General features: G+C 39.4%; 1 protein-coding gene and 1 pseudogene across 11 annotated transcripts in view; one reads left to right on the top strand and one right to left on the bottom strand.

The window, feature by feature from the left end:
- The window catches only part of MTMR3 (myotubularin related protein 3), a 147,605-nt gene that overhangs the window by 101,197 nt on the left and 28,620 nt on the right, over positions 1-17,788 (top strand). For 6 of the 11 annotated variants that reach the window (XM_013983032.2, XM_013983035.2, XM_013983036.2 and 3 more), the window contains exons 6-9: positions 1,827-1,859; positions 6,698-6,780; positions 8,970-9,136; positions 16,982-17,078. In XM_013983032.2, coding sequence (XP_013838486.2) covers positions 1,827-1,859; positions 6,698-6,780; positions 8,970-9,136; positions 16,982-17,078 — 380 coding nt within the window. The remainder of the gene's footprint in view (positions 1-1,826; positions 1,860-6,697; positions 6,781-8,969; positions 9,137-16,981; positions 17,079-17,788) is intronic. The other 5 variants (XM_001926519.6, XM_005670799.3, XM_005670801.3 and 2 more) reach the window with 1 other exon arrangement.
- LOC110256676 lies at positions 14,083-16,506 on the bottom strand (annotated as a pseudogene).

Genomic DNA, 17,788 nt, shown 5'->3' on the forward strand with positions numbered 1-17,788 from the left:
ATAAATATTAAATAAATTGAAGTAAATATGGGTTTGAAATTGATATTAGGCCATTTAAAAACCCTTTTGGGTTTAAAGCTCATTTTAAAACATACTTCTGTATAAGTAGGCATGAGTCATTTTTGTCTCTAACAGTAGGTGTATAAATTTTGTTTACTGGAATTGTTGGTCCTCCATTGTGATGGAGATATAGTGCTTTTTTTTTTTTTTTTTTTTTTTTTTTTTTTTGGTCTTTCGTCTTCTTAGGGCCACACCTGTGGCGTATGGCGGATCCCAGGCTAGGGGTCCAGTCAGAGCTGTAGCTGCCAGCTTGTGCTACAGCCACAGCAATGCCAGATTTGAGCCACGTCTGTGACCTACACCACAGCTTCGGCAATGCCAGATCCTTAACCTGCTGAGCGAGGTTAAGGATCAGATCTGCAACCTCATGGTTCCTAGTCGATTCGTTTCCGCTGCCACTGCACCATGATGGGAACTTCCCCTTACTTACTTTTGAGCCAGTTTTTCACCTTAAAGTGTTTTCCAGTTAGCACTATAACCCCTGAGGCATAGTGCCTACCTGTTAACTTAAAAAGCCCAAGATAACGGCTTTGCTCAGAAAAGTAGTTAAGCAAAAGTATTTTGGCAATGCAGTGACTTTAAACATTTCAGAAATGAGAGCCAGATTTCCCGTTGTGGCTCAGTGGTTAATGAATCCAACTAGGAACGATGAGGTTGTGGGTTCCATCCCTGGCCTTGCTCAGTGGGTTGGGGATCTGGCGTTGCTGTGAGATGTGGTTGTAGGTCACAGATGAGGCTCGGATCCCATGTTGCTGTGGCTGTGGCGTAGGCCGGTGGCTACAGCTCCGATTAGACCCCTAGCCTGGGAACCTCCATATGCCGTGGGAGCGGCCCAAGAAATGGCAAAAAGACAAAATAAATAAAAATAAAAGGGCTAAAAAAAAGAAAAAAAAAGTGAGAGCCTAGGATTTCTCCATACAAATAAATTCATTGCATCACAATTAGTGCTAAGGTTCCTATAACCAGTGGTTACTCTAGGAAACAATGGCTCTTCCTACACTAGGTCCTGGATGGAGACTAGAGAGTTGGTTGTGTTGTCCCTCCCTCTTTCCCTCTTTCCCTCCCTCAGCAGATAAATATTTCTATAAAATATGTGAAATTAAGAAACCTCCTTTAAAGGTTATTGTATTTATATAGTATATATATAAAATGAAGTAGTAATATAACTATAATATATAATAGATATATATTATAAAGCATATCAACCATCAAAGCCCAAATGTGCCAGGAACTCTTGTATGCTTTTATTTATTTATTTATTTATTTATTTTTTGTCTTTTTGCCATTTCTTGGGCCCCTCCCTTGGCATATGGAGGTTCCCAGGCTAGGGGGTCCAGTCAGAGCTATTGCTGCTGGCCTACACCAGAGCCACAGCAATGTAGGCTCCGAGCCTCGTCTGCTCTTGTATGCTTTTAAATCAACACATTTAGCACTTTAGAAAACTGACTTACTATCAAGCTTTAAATAGCTACCTGATACCATATATTCTCTTTTAATTTCACAGCACATTGAGATACACCATTACCTTAATGCACACACATTCACCGGATATCAAGTTTCCAATTTCTAGGGTAAAGAATCTCTGTAGTACAGTTCATTTGTGGCATTTATGGTATGAATTGCTCCCATTCTGTGCTTTTCCCAAACTATATTTTTACATATGTAAATGTATATTTCTTTGCTCAGCTAATTTATATACAAGTAAAGTGTTCAAATTGATGGAGTTCATGAAAATTTGAAACAATTTTTGTTGTGTAATTCAATAGACTGCCTCTCAATCTGCTGCTTCTGAAATCCTAGTAAGTAGCATGAGGATCCTAGGCGGTTGTTGCATCTCTGCTTGGAACAAACTGGTTTTGAGTGTCAGATGCTCACCTTGCAAATCAGCAAAGTCTGTTCTTTCTGCATGAGTCCCTTCCCTCATATTAGACAAGGTTCTAGTGGTACCCTGTATGAGAACAATTTGTGGGGTGGAGATAAAGCACCTCAGATTAATAAACACAAGCATATGGAATTGTGATTTTCAAAAAACGTAAACTGAATTTCAACCAGAAATAATTTGTAAAATCAATATTAGTACTTAAAAGAACATTAAAACTTCTGTTTCCAGATTAGTCTGTTTATGCTTCCTAGGAATGAATTAGAAGTATAATTGGAAAGCATCCTTAGCATTTTTCCACATTTTCTCCATTGACTAACTGTTGTGTATGAAAAATCTTTATTCCCCAAGCATCAAAAGGAGGTTATTGTTAACAGTTACTGCACTTCAGCCTTAGCATTCTAAATCAGAAGAGGCCTCTGAAATCAATATTTGGAAGGGTATCTTGTAAATAAATACCAAAGGTGAGCAATAAAGACTTTGGTGTTTTTTTTTTTTTTTTTTTTTTTTTTTAGGGCCGCACTTGCAGCATAGGGAGGTTCCCAGACTAGGGGTCAAATTGGAGCTACAGCTGCCAGCCTACACTGCAGCCACAGCGACGCCAGATGAGCCACATCTGTGACCTACACCACAGCTCACGGTAACATCATATCCTTAACCCCCTGAGGGAGGCCAGGGATCGAATCCAAAACCTCATGGTTACTAGTTGGATTCGTTTCCACTGTGCCACAACAGGAACTCCAAGAATTTGGGTATTTAACCTGTGACAGTCTTCTCTTTCTGACTAGTTTTTACTTATTTATTTTCTTTATTTTCTTCTTTTTAAAAAAGGGCTGCACCTGTGGTATATGGAAGTTGCCAGACTAGGGGTTGCTTTGGAGCTGCAGCTGCTGACCTCTGTCATAACCACAGCAACTCAGAATCTGAGCTGCGTCTGTGACCTCTGCCACAGCTCACAGCAGTGCTGAATTCCCAACCCCCTGAGTGAGGCCAGGGATCAAACCCGCATCCTGATGAATACTAGTTGGGTTTGTAACCCAGTGAGCCACAATGGGAACTCCTTCCTTCTGACTAGATTTTAAATCATAAGAGTTATAGCCCAGATTTTCCGTAGTGTATTACATATTATTAATTAAGACTTACTGCTTGTTTCATTTTTACTCTTTTACTGCCATTTTGAGTTCAAATGTGTATGCAAGATTAGTACTTCGCATTCATGCTACAGAAAGGGCATTTGTTTTTAAAAAGTAGACATCCCACTTTTAAGTTCTGATACTTAAAAATAATGCACATTTGCATGCATATACACCCCACCCACCCTCCTAGAATGAACTTTGGTAAATATAGAAGGATATGCTGACATAAAATTCCCTCTGGAATGAGACGGTACTATGGATCTTTAATACTTGAGCATGTCTATTAAATTTTTAAATTGCTGCTCTTCTGCTTTTTTGGATTGATGCTCTTATGAGTTGTGGTGTATATGAGGTCACTTTTGACCTTTTGAGGAATTAACAGCACTGAGTGTGTTTGATGTATTTTGAGCATGAGTTTGGATTTTTCATGAGGAAAAAGCACTGTAAAGAGAAACTTGCCTGGCAAGTAGAAAGGTAGAGGAGAAAGGGGCAGAAAGAAAAGGGGTTTGCTACCAAACAGTGAATTAGTGGGTTAGAGAGGATTTGAATGTGACTTTTGATTTCTTCCTATTCTTTCATAGATAGAATTGCCTGTAAGGAATCTTAGTTACCTTGTTACCTTATTACCCTAAGTTAATCTTAGTTACCTTAATCTTTACCTCTTGAAGATTCCTCATGAAGAGGCTACTTAACTGTGAAAGAAAAACTAAAATTGAGGTCATACAGAAGGGAAGGACAGTCTTAAAGGAAGAAAGAAAGGAGTGTCATATATAATTGATGGAGCCTGGGCTAGAGGGCAGACATGGATTCTGGTCCTGACTTTGCCACCAGCTTTAGTGTATTGGCTTAACCTTCCTGGGTTATAAAATGGTCTGGCTCTTGAATCTGTAATCCCTTGCTTATGAAGTTGACTGTTGGATATGTCTAGTTACAGAAATGGTAAGAGGTCTTCCTTAATATGTGACGAAAGTTTAGGAGCCTAAATCAGTGAAGTCGCCTTTAAAAGATACAGAACCTTACTATGTTTTGGTTAGATGTACAAAGAGGAAAAGGTGGCCAGCTCTGCCTTTTGAGAAGAACAGGCAATCTGGGGGGGAAACATTGAAGAGTTACATTGAGGTGAAAGGGGAAGAAAAAGGGGAGATATTTATTTAATATAAAATCAGGTATTTCTCTTTTATGTCCTTGTTCTTGCTGCATACTAAACTTCCCTGCATGTGGCAGTCTGCATGATTATTAAAATCTGCTGCTTTCTGTATCTATGACTTGAGTACACATGGTTGTTTCTGGTGACTTGCTAGTATCTGTAAACTAGCATCCAGTATTTTTATCTTTCCTTCAGTGTTAAAATACATGAAAATTTGTATATTGAAAGCATTTAGGTAGTAAATGTTTTGGGTGCTCTGAGGTGTTGCAAATTTGTGTTTTGGAAGTCTGCACATAGGCTCTTGTGCTCTAGTCCAAAGCAGGAATGTAAAACTTACCTGTTCTCAGTAGCAAAATAGCACAGGCTGGTCCACTCCCTTTAGCAGTCGCTAATAGCTTTACTTGGTTTGCAGGTTTTCTAGAAAAGGTGATTTCAGGGGACCAGGGATGCAGATGACTGCTGGGAGAGAACGTGGATTTGTAAAGCTCACTTTCATTCCATCCCAGGCTCTTCCCTTTTCCCTGTGCCTAGAACTAGCTTCCTAAATTGTGACCATCCGAGGTTCAGAAAGTAGAGGCTGGTGGCATGTAGGAAAGTTGGAAGATTGTCCAGGGAAATCAGGAGGCAGGCAAAATTTTAGTTGATAAAATTTTAGAAGACTGAGGTTAGAATGTAGGCTTCCCTGTTAATTACCAGTCTGGCAGCTTTTGTGTGGGTGTGTGGAGAGAGGACAAGGGTGTAGGCTTAAAACCAAAACAGCACAAAACCCAGCATGACTCTTTTTCAGGCTACCCAGAGGACTGGCCTGAGAACAGATGAGTGTCCTCTTCTGATCCTTTAATCTCCTATTACTCCTTTATAATATATCCTTATTGATATATATATATATATTTTTTTTTTTCCTTCTTAGATGTATAGATCTTGAAATAATTTTTAGGTGCATCAACTCCAGTTTCTCATAGCACCTTGTGCTTAAGGACTTAAAAACAGAGGGCTAAAGCTCCTTTTTCCCCCTTAGAACACAGATAAGAATTTGTAGTCTTTCTCTTACTCCTGGTCCTATTATAAGGGAATTTTGTAGATTAATCAAAAAGGCTCTCATCCTGAGGTACAAAACTCCCAGCAATTATCTGAGGGAGTAATATTATTTTGTCTTCTTCTCTTTTTTTTATTTTTTTTTATTTTCCCACTGTATTCTCTTTTTTTAATCCCTGTCCTAGTTTTAGGTTGTCTAAGACATCTAGCATTGGGCTTCTTTTTGATCCCCTGCATCCTTGTTCTGAGAGTTCTCAGCTGACTGGCAACTGCTTGTGGGGTCAGGGTTTCCCAGAAGCCTCTTTTTTGAAACTGACTCAGCTGGCAGGAGGGCCACCTTGTGCAGGCAGCACTTTTGTTTCTGTATGTACTGTGGGAGACTGCCTCCTCTTCCTTATGCAAAAACATAGATTGTTGGAATGCTACTTGCAACTCCCATAGCCACATTTTGGCTGGGCACGATACAGGGTGTAGGACAATGGTCTACCCCTTTTCTAATGAGTGAGAGTATCCACTATTATTTTTTCCAGGCTTTCTTTAGAAGTCTTGGAAATGCTTTTTGGAGCCAGGGGTTGAGTCAGGATGAGTTGAGGCACAGAAGGAAGGTGTCTGATAACAACCTGAAGATTTGTCACCCTATTAAGATGCTTTCCCTCCTATCTGGCTGCCTTCCCGGTTTCCCTCTCCGCTGTTGTACTTAGTTCTGTGTTCAGTAGTCTGCTGACCAGATTGGCAGGGAGAGAACCATCCCAGTCACTCATACCTTGAGCCCCACTTGGCAAACATGGCTCCTCAGCTTGTCTTTTGAAACAAGTTAGACCTAGCTAATTAGCCCTCTGGGGGCACTGGTTCCCTCCTTGATAGCTGTGGGTTTATTCTACTGAGCAGAGAGCCTGATCAGCAGCTCTCTCCACTGTCTTGTCTTTCTGTGCAACCTGCAGGCAGTTTAGACCCCCAGTCTTTTCAGGATGCTTCTTTACTGACACAAAGCCACAACGTGCTTTGTCATTTGGGGAAAGTACAGTCTCACTAGCACCTTGATTTATAGTTCTTTTCTATAAACAAGACAGGATAACCATTCTTGTTCCCTTTACTTTCTGTGTCATCACAAATCACAGCTAGCAGGAGCATCATAAAGTAGTACTTTAGACATGAGCTTGTGGGTACGACACTAAAGAGATGATGTGTTTCCCTCTTCTTCCAGACGTGATGCCTCTTCTTCGTTTGTTGTCTTTGTGCCATGACATGACTTGAGGCTATTGATTGGAGATTGAGAAAGGGAAACCCTAAATCACCCAGAAAGTTAGTGATGCAGACGAATATGCAGTTCGGTGCTTCTTTTTCTTGTAGAGCTTTCTAATCACTCTTACTGGACACATTGAAGAATTGCAGGGTCAGTGCCTTTTTGACTGAGGGAACTTCATCTTTTTTTAATTGCAGGTTCCATTGCAGCTTATAGAAAGTGTTGAATGCCGAGATATATTTCAGCTTCATTTGACTTGCAAAGACTGCAAAGTTATCAGGTATGTAGTGTGTTTATACTCTTGTTTAATGTGGAAAATACTTTTTAAAGGATGAGTTCATGATTTGATAGCAGGAAAACAGCTTTTGATGGTCAGCATAGTTGGGAATATTTTCTGAATAATTAATCCCTGAAATATTTTATCTTTATGCTACTTTGCTATTTGAAAGGTATTTTTCATTTGGATTTAATTTTAAATTTACAAAAAAGTGCAAAAATAAAAATAGTAAAAAGCACTAGTATTGTGAACATTGTACCACATTTGCTTTATTGTTTGCAGGGTGTGTGTGTGTGTGTGTGTGTTAATATGTGAAATTGTTTTTCTGAGTGATTTGGAAGTAGGTTATATAATCATGGCTCTTTGCCCCAGAATACTTTAGTATGCTTTCCTAAGAATAGGGATATTTTCTTACATAACCATGATATCATTGTCACCTTCACAATTTTATACTCATAATGCTACTGATAATCATAATCCAATCTACTATCCATGTTCCAATTTTGTTGGTTGACCTAAAAATGCCCTTTGTAACATCTCACCTCATTGAGAACAAGATCCAGTCAAGGTCACATAGTTATATTTATTTACCATGATTCTCTAGCTGCCTTTAATCTGGAACATTTTCTATCACCTTTCTATGTGTTTTGACATTCACAATTTTGAAGAAAAAAATATTTTATTATAACAGTGTTTCCTATTATATGTCCATTGTTTCCTCATGATTAAATTGAGGTTGTGCATTCTTAGTGGGAGTACTGTATATATGAGTTGTGTCCTTCTTAGGATATTGTATTACAACTGGAGACAGTGTCCATCTCTTCCTTATTGGTGATGTTAATTTTGATCACTCTTGTCGAGGAGTCACCAGTTTTGTGTGTCATTTCTATATTTTCTCTCTTGCAATTAATAAACAGTCTGGGAGGCACTTTTAAGATGCTACAATGTATTGCTTCTCATCAGATTTCTCCAATATTGACTTTATCTGATCTCATCTTTACTATAATGGATGAAAAGTGCTGCCTAAAATGTATTTTAAACTTAGTAGCTCTAGCAGTTTTTAATTCCCCAAGTGTTTGCTTTGTTTATTTGACCTATTCTAGAGTACCAGTAACCATGGTGTCTGGGCACATTGATGAGCCATACTGATTGGGACAAGGTTTTAAGATAAATATTTAAGTTGCTTTTTAGCTGTTGAGATTTGGCTCGCTTTTGATAGATACTGGTTATATCAGTTTAAAAAGCTTACTTATTAATTATTCAATTTTTGCATTTGAAAAGATAGAGTATTTTTTACACTAATTATTTTAACTGAGTTAGATATATGGAAAATTGCACTTGATAATAGAATTAATTAGTTCTCTACATGGTTTTAGCTGAAAATTTCAGTGTATCTTATTTTTGATCTGAAGTTGCTGATTTATTCTAATTGCATAAGATAAATTTTGAAATTATTCCCCAATTGGCCAAAAGTAGTACTGTGCTCCATTTCTGACCTTGGCATAATATGTTATACCAAGAAAAAAACAACTTCTTTAAACATACATATATATATATGTATATTTTAATTTAATTAATTTATTTATTTATTGGGGGGGTCTTTTTAGGGCCGCACTCACGGCATATGGAGGTTCCCAAGCTAGGAGTCAAATTGGAACTGTAGCTTCTGGCTTACGCAACAGCCCAGCAACCCGGGATCCAAGCCGTGTCTGTGACCTACACCACAGCTCACAGCAATGCCGGATGCTTAATCCACTTGAGCAAGGCCAGGGATCGAACCTGCATCCTCATGGATACTAGTCGGGTTTGTTAACCACTGACAGGAACTCCCATATTTTTTGAGAAGGCCCACTGTTAAGCTTTGGTGGAGGAAGTAGAATAAAACCCCATTCCTGGAAGAGAATGACTGCCATTTTTCTGTATTAGTTGTCATTCATCAAACTCAGAAGAGATTTTGTTAGTTTTAAAAAAATTTTTCCATATGTCCTGCCTTCTTTTTTGACATTTCGCACCATTGGCTAAAATTTGGGGGGCATGTTGTTATTATATATCATGAATAGGCCACCTGTAATGCTCTTTTGACTGTAGTTATCACCTCACTGTGAGTAAGCACTCTTGAAATGGTGGCATCCTTTAGGTTTCATTGTTCAATTGTCTTTTGATTACATTTTTACTTGTTTGGCTTTACAAAGGTGTCAGTTCTCAACCTTTGAGCAGTGTCAAGAGTGGCTTAAGAGACTGAACAATGCAATCCGACCACCTGCTAAAATAGAAGATCTCTTCTCATTTGCATACCATGCTTGGTGTATGGAAGTCTACGCCAGTGAAAAAGAGCAACATGGGGACCTGTGCAGACCAGGTAGGCCTCTCTAAAATGTGCAAACAGCGGCTTTATTAAATTACTGCTTGAGGAGATACCCTTAATGTGAAATGGGACTCCTAGGTATTCAAGTATTTAAGTAATGTACTTTTTATGGAGCACCTAGCATGTGCCTATCGTTTTTGTAAGCTCAATAGAAGATGTTCCTGACTTTTAGGGGAAGGAAAAATCACTAGACTTGGCATCTCAATTTAGTGGGCCTGACTAAAAACAACTAGAATACGGTTTGATGGGTGTTACAGAAGCCCAGTGGAAGGAAGCCACAAGCGTTGTATACATGTTTGTGAAAACTTCAGCTTAGGAGGTGGCTCTTGAGTAGGCCTGGAAGGTTGAGTATGAGTTCACTGATTACAGAATGGGGAAAAGGACTTTAGACAGAGCAAGTAGCATGAATAAAGGTACAGATGTGTGAGGTTAGACCACAGAATAATGGATTACAATATGGCCTTTCTATCTTTGAATTTTCAAGTCATAGATTACCTTTTTTCCACCCCTTTCATCTCATAGATGATGAAACAGAGGTCGAGAGGCCAAGTGACTTTCCTCAGGACAAATAAAGAGGTTGAGCCTATATTGGAGCCCAGGCTTCCTGACTCCTCCTGAAATCCTTGTCACACTCACTTTCTTGCTCCCTTAAAAATGGCTTTGACTAAGTTCATATTGTTTTTCTCTGTGTAGTTTCTATAAATCTTATGCTGCCATAAATAGAGCTTTGCTGGTCCAGCAGTGAATCTTGAATGTGTCCGGCTTGGAAGCAGCATCTTGAATTCCTAAACAGTGAAACATTGTGAGCTTCCTTCCAATAAAGTTTACTCTGGGGACTTTTTCCTTTATCCTCAATTTTCAGTCCTGAACCTTTAGTCTTAACAGTTCTGCTGTGGGTTATTTTAAATGCTGAAGGCTAATCTAGCTACTTTTGTATCATTTTGTTTCCTGGCTCCATTCCTGATTGAAGCTTTTTGGTTCATATATTTAATTAAAATATAGCAAACATTACACAGCATATTTTTAAAGATGCTTTAATACATACTTTTGTTGGACCCTCATGACCTTGTCAAACAGGCACGATAGGCTGGTGTTTCTATTTTGGGAGCCAAAGAAATGGAGACTCAAAGGTAAAGGTTTTTTGCCAAGTCTCACTGCTAGGCAGTGACAAAGCCAGGATTTAAACCCCATTCTCAGCTGTTGGGAGCTGACTGAGTGGGGTGCTGTGGATACAGAGATGGAAAACAGAGGTACCTGGCCCTTCTGGATCCTTAGGGAAAGTCAGGAATTCAAGCTTCCCACAAGCCTGATTGGCTGGTGGAACCCACAGTTGTTCACAGGAGTCATCCATGCCAACCTTGGAAGGTGATGAGAATGTGTCTAAACTGTTCCTCACTTCAGTCACCCATTGAATCTTTCTTTTTCCTTTTTTGTATGAGATACCACTGTTTTTTGCTTGTTTATAGCTCTTTTCAAGTTTTTTGAGTGTATAAAAAAGTAATATTTACGTACAATGAAATGCACAAATCTTACAAGCATATTTGCTGAATTTTTAACCATGAACATCTTATTTATTAGATTTTTAGTTTCTCCCATTTTCTAGGATAATGAAGTTAGCGACTGTATTTTGCTGTCTTAACATATGTTATTTGGGAACTTTGATTTGTTTAAGACTTTTAACTCCAAAAGGTGTTCACTAGTTTAGGGTTGCTAGTGTTTAGTTAAGGCTTGAATTTCTCCTTACCTGTTAACTCCCACAACCACTGAAAATTCAGACTGAAATTCCTCATCTCTTTAGATGATTCCTTATTTCCTTGATACTTTTAGTTTCTTTTAGGATTTGAGCCAACTCTTAGGATGTTCCTAAGATGTGTGCCGGGTCAGAATTTAACTCCTATCGATTAATTATAGATGGCTTTGTCCTGAGCTGAGATAACTTTGGTCCCCAGACCTTTCCCTTCTTAAAGATATCTGGTATTTTACCAAGACACACAGATATCCATAGTTTCCTGTCTTTTCATGGATTTGTGATGGATGGAAGCATTTGGGGTGTAAAATACTGATCTAGGAACTGGAAAACCTGAATTCAAATTTGTATATTGCCATTTAATTGAAAATATTCCTGGACAAGGCATTTATCCTCCCTGTACTTTAGTTTTTTTTGATCTTCAGAGTGGAATATTTTTGTTCTTCCTGCCCAAGCTGATGTGGGTATCTTGAAGATCAAATCTGTTAATGCTGGAGAGTTTAACTCATAAATGTTTCAGTGCCTTCTATGTGCCATGCTTGTGAACATTCATTTTGGAAATTATGAACATACAAGATGATGTCATTGTAACTGATTAGAACTTACTCTGAGTAAAGGTTGTATTTTGTTTCTTTTCAATATATATACCACACTGAATTTAACCTGGTACAACTCACATTCACTCTTATTGTACTTCAGTGACTTGGTTTGGGAGTGTGTATATGTACAGCTTTTGCCTTTTATGTATTTTCACTATGGAGTACAAAGGAAAACATTCTTAAAAAATACTGTGGTGGCATTTTGAAAGCAAGTCAACCTGGTTCTTCTGTCTCCACCCAATATTGTTGAGTGTTGGTGGCGGCTACAGCGTTACTCACCAATAATGAGCAGGCCAGACAACCACATTCTTACAAATCATCTTTCGGTGAGACAGCACTTGAGATATTTCAAAGTCATACTGTTGTATAATCTGCCTCAACACATGAGATCATAAGCATAGACTCTCATGGGTGGAAGTTCATTTAGTCTTTCAGAATTTAATGAAACCTTTTATGGATTCTTTTCTGCCTAGCCTGTTGAGAGCAGAATGTGTCAGAGAGGGGGAAAATGGGAAAATTACATCATTATCTTGTATTCATGTAAATCTTAGTTTCTGGCTGTTGACCCTGTCATAGTTAAGCCAACCATACTGTGGTCATAGCTCTTGGTCTTAATCTCCTTTGAAAGAAGTTTCTACATTGTTGTTGGAGTTATTGTTAAACTGTTGACTCTTTTATCTTTCTCTCAAACTCTTAAAAAGAATGGACTAAAGCTTAAAGCTTCTCTCCTATATGCTCGGCGTCCTTCTCATTTTAGCTGATTTCTTGGTGATTGGTCTGTACTTAAGCATTAATTTGGAGGTCTGACTGATAACTGGGAAATTCAGTTACTAGTTTAGAGAGGTTCAGACCCACTTCTCCTGTGACATGCCCAGTAAACACATCTTGCTTAACCATGAAGAGCATATGACTCTGGGTCTTATACTGTTGTGCAGCTGCCTGTTTAGTATAAAGTAAAGGCCCTTGCCACAGAGTCTGTTTTGTGAGTTTGAATGCAGTCCAGTAAATATACATCTAGATGACTGCACTGGGACCTTTGTTCATAGAAAAGAATGATTCTTCTCTGTATTTGAAAATCTGGGAGAGCTACTTCTCACCTTCTTTGGTACTATCTTTCTTCACATCCTGGTTAAGGGCCTGGCTCTTCAATCTGAGGCCTTTAAGCTGTATATAACTGAAGGCTTGAATACTCAGAACAACCCAGTGAGCTGGACTTTTGGGGGCAGAATTATTTTAGATTGCTGATTGACACTGTGGTTATGATAGAGCGACTTATTTCTTTAGAGCTTTCATTCCCATTGAAATAAGAATTGCTGGACTGTGTTTGTATTTGTAGTATAAGAATCACAATGTTGGAGTTCCCACTGTAGCTCAATAGGTTAAGGATCTGACATTGTCTGTGAGGATGTGGGTTCGATCCCTGGCCTTACTCAGTGGGTTAAGAATCTGGTGTTGCCACAAGCTGCCGTATAGGTTGGAGATGCAACTTGCATCTGGTGTTGCTCTGGCGTAGGCCACAGTTACGGCTTCAATTTGACCCCTGGCCCAGGAACTTCCATATGCTTCAGGTGTGGCAGTAGAAAGAAGAAAAAGCAAAAGAAATACAGTGTTAGAAGGGAACAAATCCTCATTTAGGGTTGGGGGAGGCACACAGGAAGGACTGAAAAGGAAACATAAAGCCAAACAAAACTTATGACCCTAATATTTAAAATAAAGTGAGATACTACAGCATATCTAATATTGAATCAGTGGAGACATGAGAATTCCGAAAGGAGAATTTCTTAAGGAAATCTAGCAATATATGTCCTTGGTATGCACTTTTCTGCAGAATAAACACAAGTGAACTTCTAACATATTTTGGCAAAAGCCAGCTGAATTTCTCATGTATGTAAGACCTAATGCTAAATTTGTTTTCTTATTGGCCACGTCTGTGGCTTGCAGAAGTTCCCAGGTCAGGGTTTGAACCTGTACCACAGCAGTGACAATGCCAGATCCTTAACCTGATGCATCACGAAAGAATTCTGAGCTGCTAATTTTTTTTCAAGCAGTGGTTTTCAAATTGGAGGTTGTGATCCATCAGTGGGTCATAAAATCAAAGTTTTAAAAAATGAAATATGAAATGAAACATTTAGAATAGAAAATATCTGGAGTTCTCGTCGTGGCTCAGTGGAAACGAATCTGACTAGCATCCATGAGGACGCAGGTTCAATCCCTGGCCTCACTCAGTGGGTTAAGGATCTGGCATTGCCATGAGCCATGGTGCAGATTGCAGACGTGGCTTGGATCCCTCATGGCTGTGATGTAGGCCAGCATCTATAGCTCCAATTCAACCCCCAGCCTGGGAAACTCCATGTGCTGCGGGTGCGGCCCTAAAAAGACCAAAAAAAAAAAAAAAAAAAGACTAGAAAACAACAATGTATCACACACTAGGGTGGGTATTGTTTTGTGAAACTCTTAAGATATAAAATGTTGTATTGAATTGTTATGTAAAACATTCTTATTATGGATTGTGATGGTCAGTTTGAGAAGTGGTGAAGGTATCACTTGGGAGGACACAAAGATAATTAAAACTCACTCTACATAGTAAACTGCCCAAGGAGGAGGAGGTGAGAGGAGGCTATTATTTTGCCAGCGATTATTTTAAAACTATAGGCTCCTCTATAGGGTATCAATGTTTAAGATAGAGATTACTAATGTAAATGACCATTAATTTAAGTACCTTTACCTTTTGCAAAGACTTGGAGCTTGGAAGTTGTCATGGTTTTATAGCTTTTATATTGGGACTCCCTGTCTAGTATTCTTCTTTTTTGAACAATCGAGTATCAATTTATTAAAAAGGTTGACTTAAGCATCTGCAGTAGTGACTTCAACCTAGGCTCCTGGCTCAGTGCTGACAAAAATGATCTGCTGAACAGTCTCAGAAGGACTGTGTAGGTCAGTGAGTCGTTGGTGGATCTTTATCAGAAAACGATCCCAAATCTCAGAACTTTTACTACAAGGAGTTTTCCTTGTAGTTAGTCTTGGTCTTGGTAGGCATCTGAACCAGTCCTTTTACTTTTAGATTTGCCTTTGCTTTTGTGCCTCTGATCAGATCAGTACACACACCCTCCAAAAACTTCATGTTGTAGCTGGTGAGGGTGATTCTAATCTGGTGAATTGCCACTTCCAGCTCCATTGGGAGTCTTTCTGGTATCTTTAAAAGGCCTGGCTGTGGTGCTGCTTCCTGATCTGCTTTCTCCTTGGAGAGAGCGGAGTGAACAGCGGTGAGTCAGGAGCAGGAGTGGTGACCTGCAGTGGTGACCTTGTATTCCTCAAAGAACCCTGTCTAATATTCTTTTTTCTTTTTTTTTTCCTTTTGTCTTTTCAGGGCTGCACCCACGGCATATGGAGGTTCCCAGGCTAGGGGTCTAATCGGAGCTGTTGCTGCTGGCCTATGCCAGAGCTACAGCAACACCAGAACCAAACCGAGTCTGCGACCTACACCACAGCTCATGGCAACGCCGGATCCTCAACCCACGGACCAAGGCCAGGGATTGAACCCACAACCTCATGGTTCCCAGTTGGATTCGTTTCTGCTGTGCCACGAATACCATTCTTGTTCGGTATTCTTGATGGATGCTATTTTTTGCAGTTTATAGACAGCTGAAACCCCAATTCAGATAGCTTTTCCTGTTTGGGAGATTGTATCACTTTTAAAAAATGGGGTAGATGCAGCTGATAATTGCTTCCTCTATCTCTGAACCTCATCTTTTTATAGCTCTCCTTCAGGAAACATATAATACCTAGTTTAAGCCTAGGAAAAGCAGTTTAAATGAGAAGTAGGTTTATAGAACTGTCCTTCATTCAGGTAATTGCTGCTTCCTATTCTGAAGCTGAGCCTCTCCCAGGGAGAGAAAAGTTTTAAACTTTGATCACCAGAGCAGTCTGTTTTGTGCTTTTATTTGTTGTTGTAGTTTCTCCCAAACTTCACCTGGATTTATTTTATAACCTATAATACTATATGTTGGAAGTATTACTTAATGGGTTTTTGTTGTTTATTTTTATAAAATTATTGCCCTAGCACTCTGTGTTTTCAAGGAAGGAAGTTATTTTAGATTTAATGACTTTTATGTCGGCTTCATTTCTGCCTTTGTTGCTCAGTGTCTTAAGGAAGAAGCAGCCAAATTCATTAAGGTAAATGTAAGTAGGTTATACTTGTTGGGGTATATGTTCTTAGAAATGCTCATAAGCACATTGGTTAATAGTATGGTGTTTCTTGAGATTCCTGGATACTGGCAGTTATAGTCCAATGATTTCTTTCTTTCTGGCCACACCTGTGGCACATGGAGGTTCCCAGGCTAGGGGTCTGATCAGATCTGTAGCTGCTGGCCCACATCACAGCCACAGCAATGTGGGATCCAAGCTGCATCTGCAACCTACACCACAGCTCACGGCAACGCTGGATCCTTAAACCACTGAGCGAGGCCAGGGATCGAACCTTCGTCCTCATGTATGCTAGGCGGGTTTGTTAACCGCTGAGCCACGACGGGAACTCCAGTCCAGTGATTCTAGACTGCAATCTGTAATCTATAAGGCTCTGAAAATCAAAAGACTTTTTAAATTTTATTTGGTGGTTTGACCTGATCTGAGCCAACATGAAGCTATTTGTTGCTTTATTTTTCCCAATTAGGGTGAATTATCAGTGCATTTCACTATAAAAATGTTAGTGTTTTGTTAATGCTGTTGAGAGCATTACTAAGTATTATAATATATGCACCACCTTAAAATCCAGAAAACTCAAGTTCTGAAATCTGGTGCAAAGGGTTTCTGATGAGTAAGTGATTCTATTCTTGCTGAACTTGTTGATTTTATTTTTTATATATACCATTTGTTGGAGTGTAGAAATATGAAAGTAGCTAGTATAGTGACAAGAACATGGGTTTTGGGATCAGACAGATGTACAGTAACCTCAGTCTGTTTTGTCTCTCTTTTGTCCTCTGTACAATGAGGTAAATGATATTACCTTCAAGTTTGAGCATAGTGATTAGAGGTGATAACAGTTCCTTGATTGAAATTAGTTTTCCTCATTTCTTTGTATGGTCTTATTCTGGCAGAGAGTTTTTTTTTTTTTTTTTTTTCCTTTTTAGGGTCACACCCTTGGCACATGGAAGTTCCCAGGCTAGGGATTGAATCAGAGCTGCAGCTGCTGACCTACACCACAGCCACAGCAACACCGATCCAAGCCACATCTGCGACCTGTGCTAAGCTTGCAGCAACACTGGATCCTTAACCCACTGATACGAGGCCAGGGATCAAAGCTGTGTCCTCATGGAGACTGATTGGGTTCTTAATCTGCTAAGCCATAATGGGAACTCCTGGCAGAGAGCTTTTAAACTAACTATGTTATTTATATAATACCCTATAAAAAGTAACTGGACAGGGTAGCTATGCTTTTATTCTGTTTTGCAAAATCATATTCATTTCTTCTTTTCTCCTGTCTGTCTTTGGTCCTAGGGGAGCACGTAACGTCAAGGTTTAAAAATGAAGTGGAGCGCATGGGTTTTGATATGAACAACGCCTGGAGGATTTCCAACATCAATGAGAAGTACAAGTGAGTTGGATTGGGTCCCTGTGGACTGTGGTGTTTCATGGCCACTACCTTTGCAGAAATTACAATTCTTGTGTGGCAGAACGTTTGAACTTAGACCTTTTCTTTCAAATGGAGTTTTATTTATTAAATCTAAATGGGGCGTTCCCATCGTGGCGCAGTGGTTAACGAATCCCACTAGGAACCATGAGGGTGCGGGTTCCATCCCTGGCCTTGTGCCGTGGGTTAAGGATCCAGCGTTGCTGTGGCTGTGGTGTAGGCCGGTGGCTGCAGCTCCGATTGGACCCCTAGCCTGGGAACCTCCATATGCCGTGGGAGCGGCCCTAGAAAAGGCAAAAAAAAAAAAAAAAAAAAAAAAAAATCTAAATGTATGATCTTTAGAGTGCTTCTTCAGCCTTCTGTTCTCCTTGTTGTCACTGGAGTGGAAAGACATCCATACTTAATAGAATCCTGGAACCTTCCTTTCTATCTCTTCCAGGCCTCTGTTCTTCCTGGCATGTGCATGTCTAGTTAATAATGTGCTTACCTGTAGGCAGGCAGTTTCTCTTTTTCTCGTCACCATTTAACATCACATTAGAGATAAGATCAGTGATCTCATAAACACTGTTAAAACAGTTAGGAGCTGGCTTTTGCTGTAATTTTATTCCAGTTCCTATGAAATAGGCATAAGTATTATTCTGTTCTTTGTTGATCTAAAACTAGTGTCACAGCTA

The sequence above is a fragment of the Sus scrofa genome, chromosome 14 (assembly GCF_000003025.6).
Source record: "Sus scrofa isolate TJ Tabasco breed Duroc chromosome 14, Sscrofa11.1, whole genome shotgun sequence".
NCBI classification, from domain to species: Eukaryota; Metazoa; Chordata; class Mammalia; order Artiodactyla; family Suidae; genus Sus; species Sus scrofa.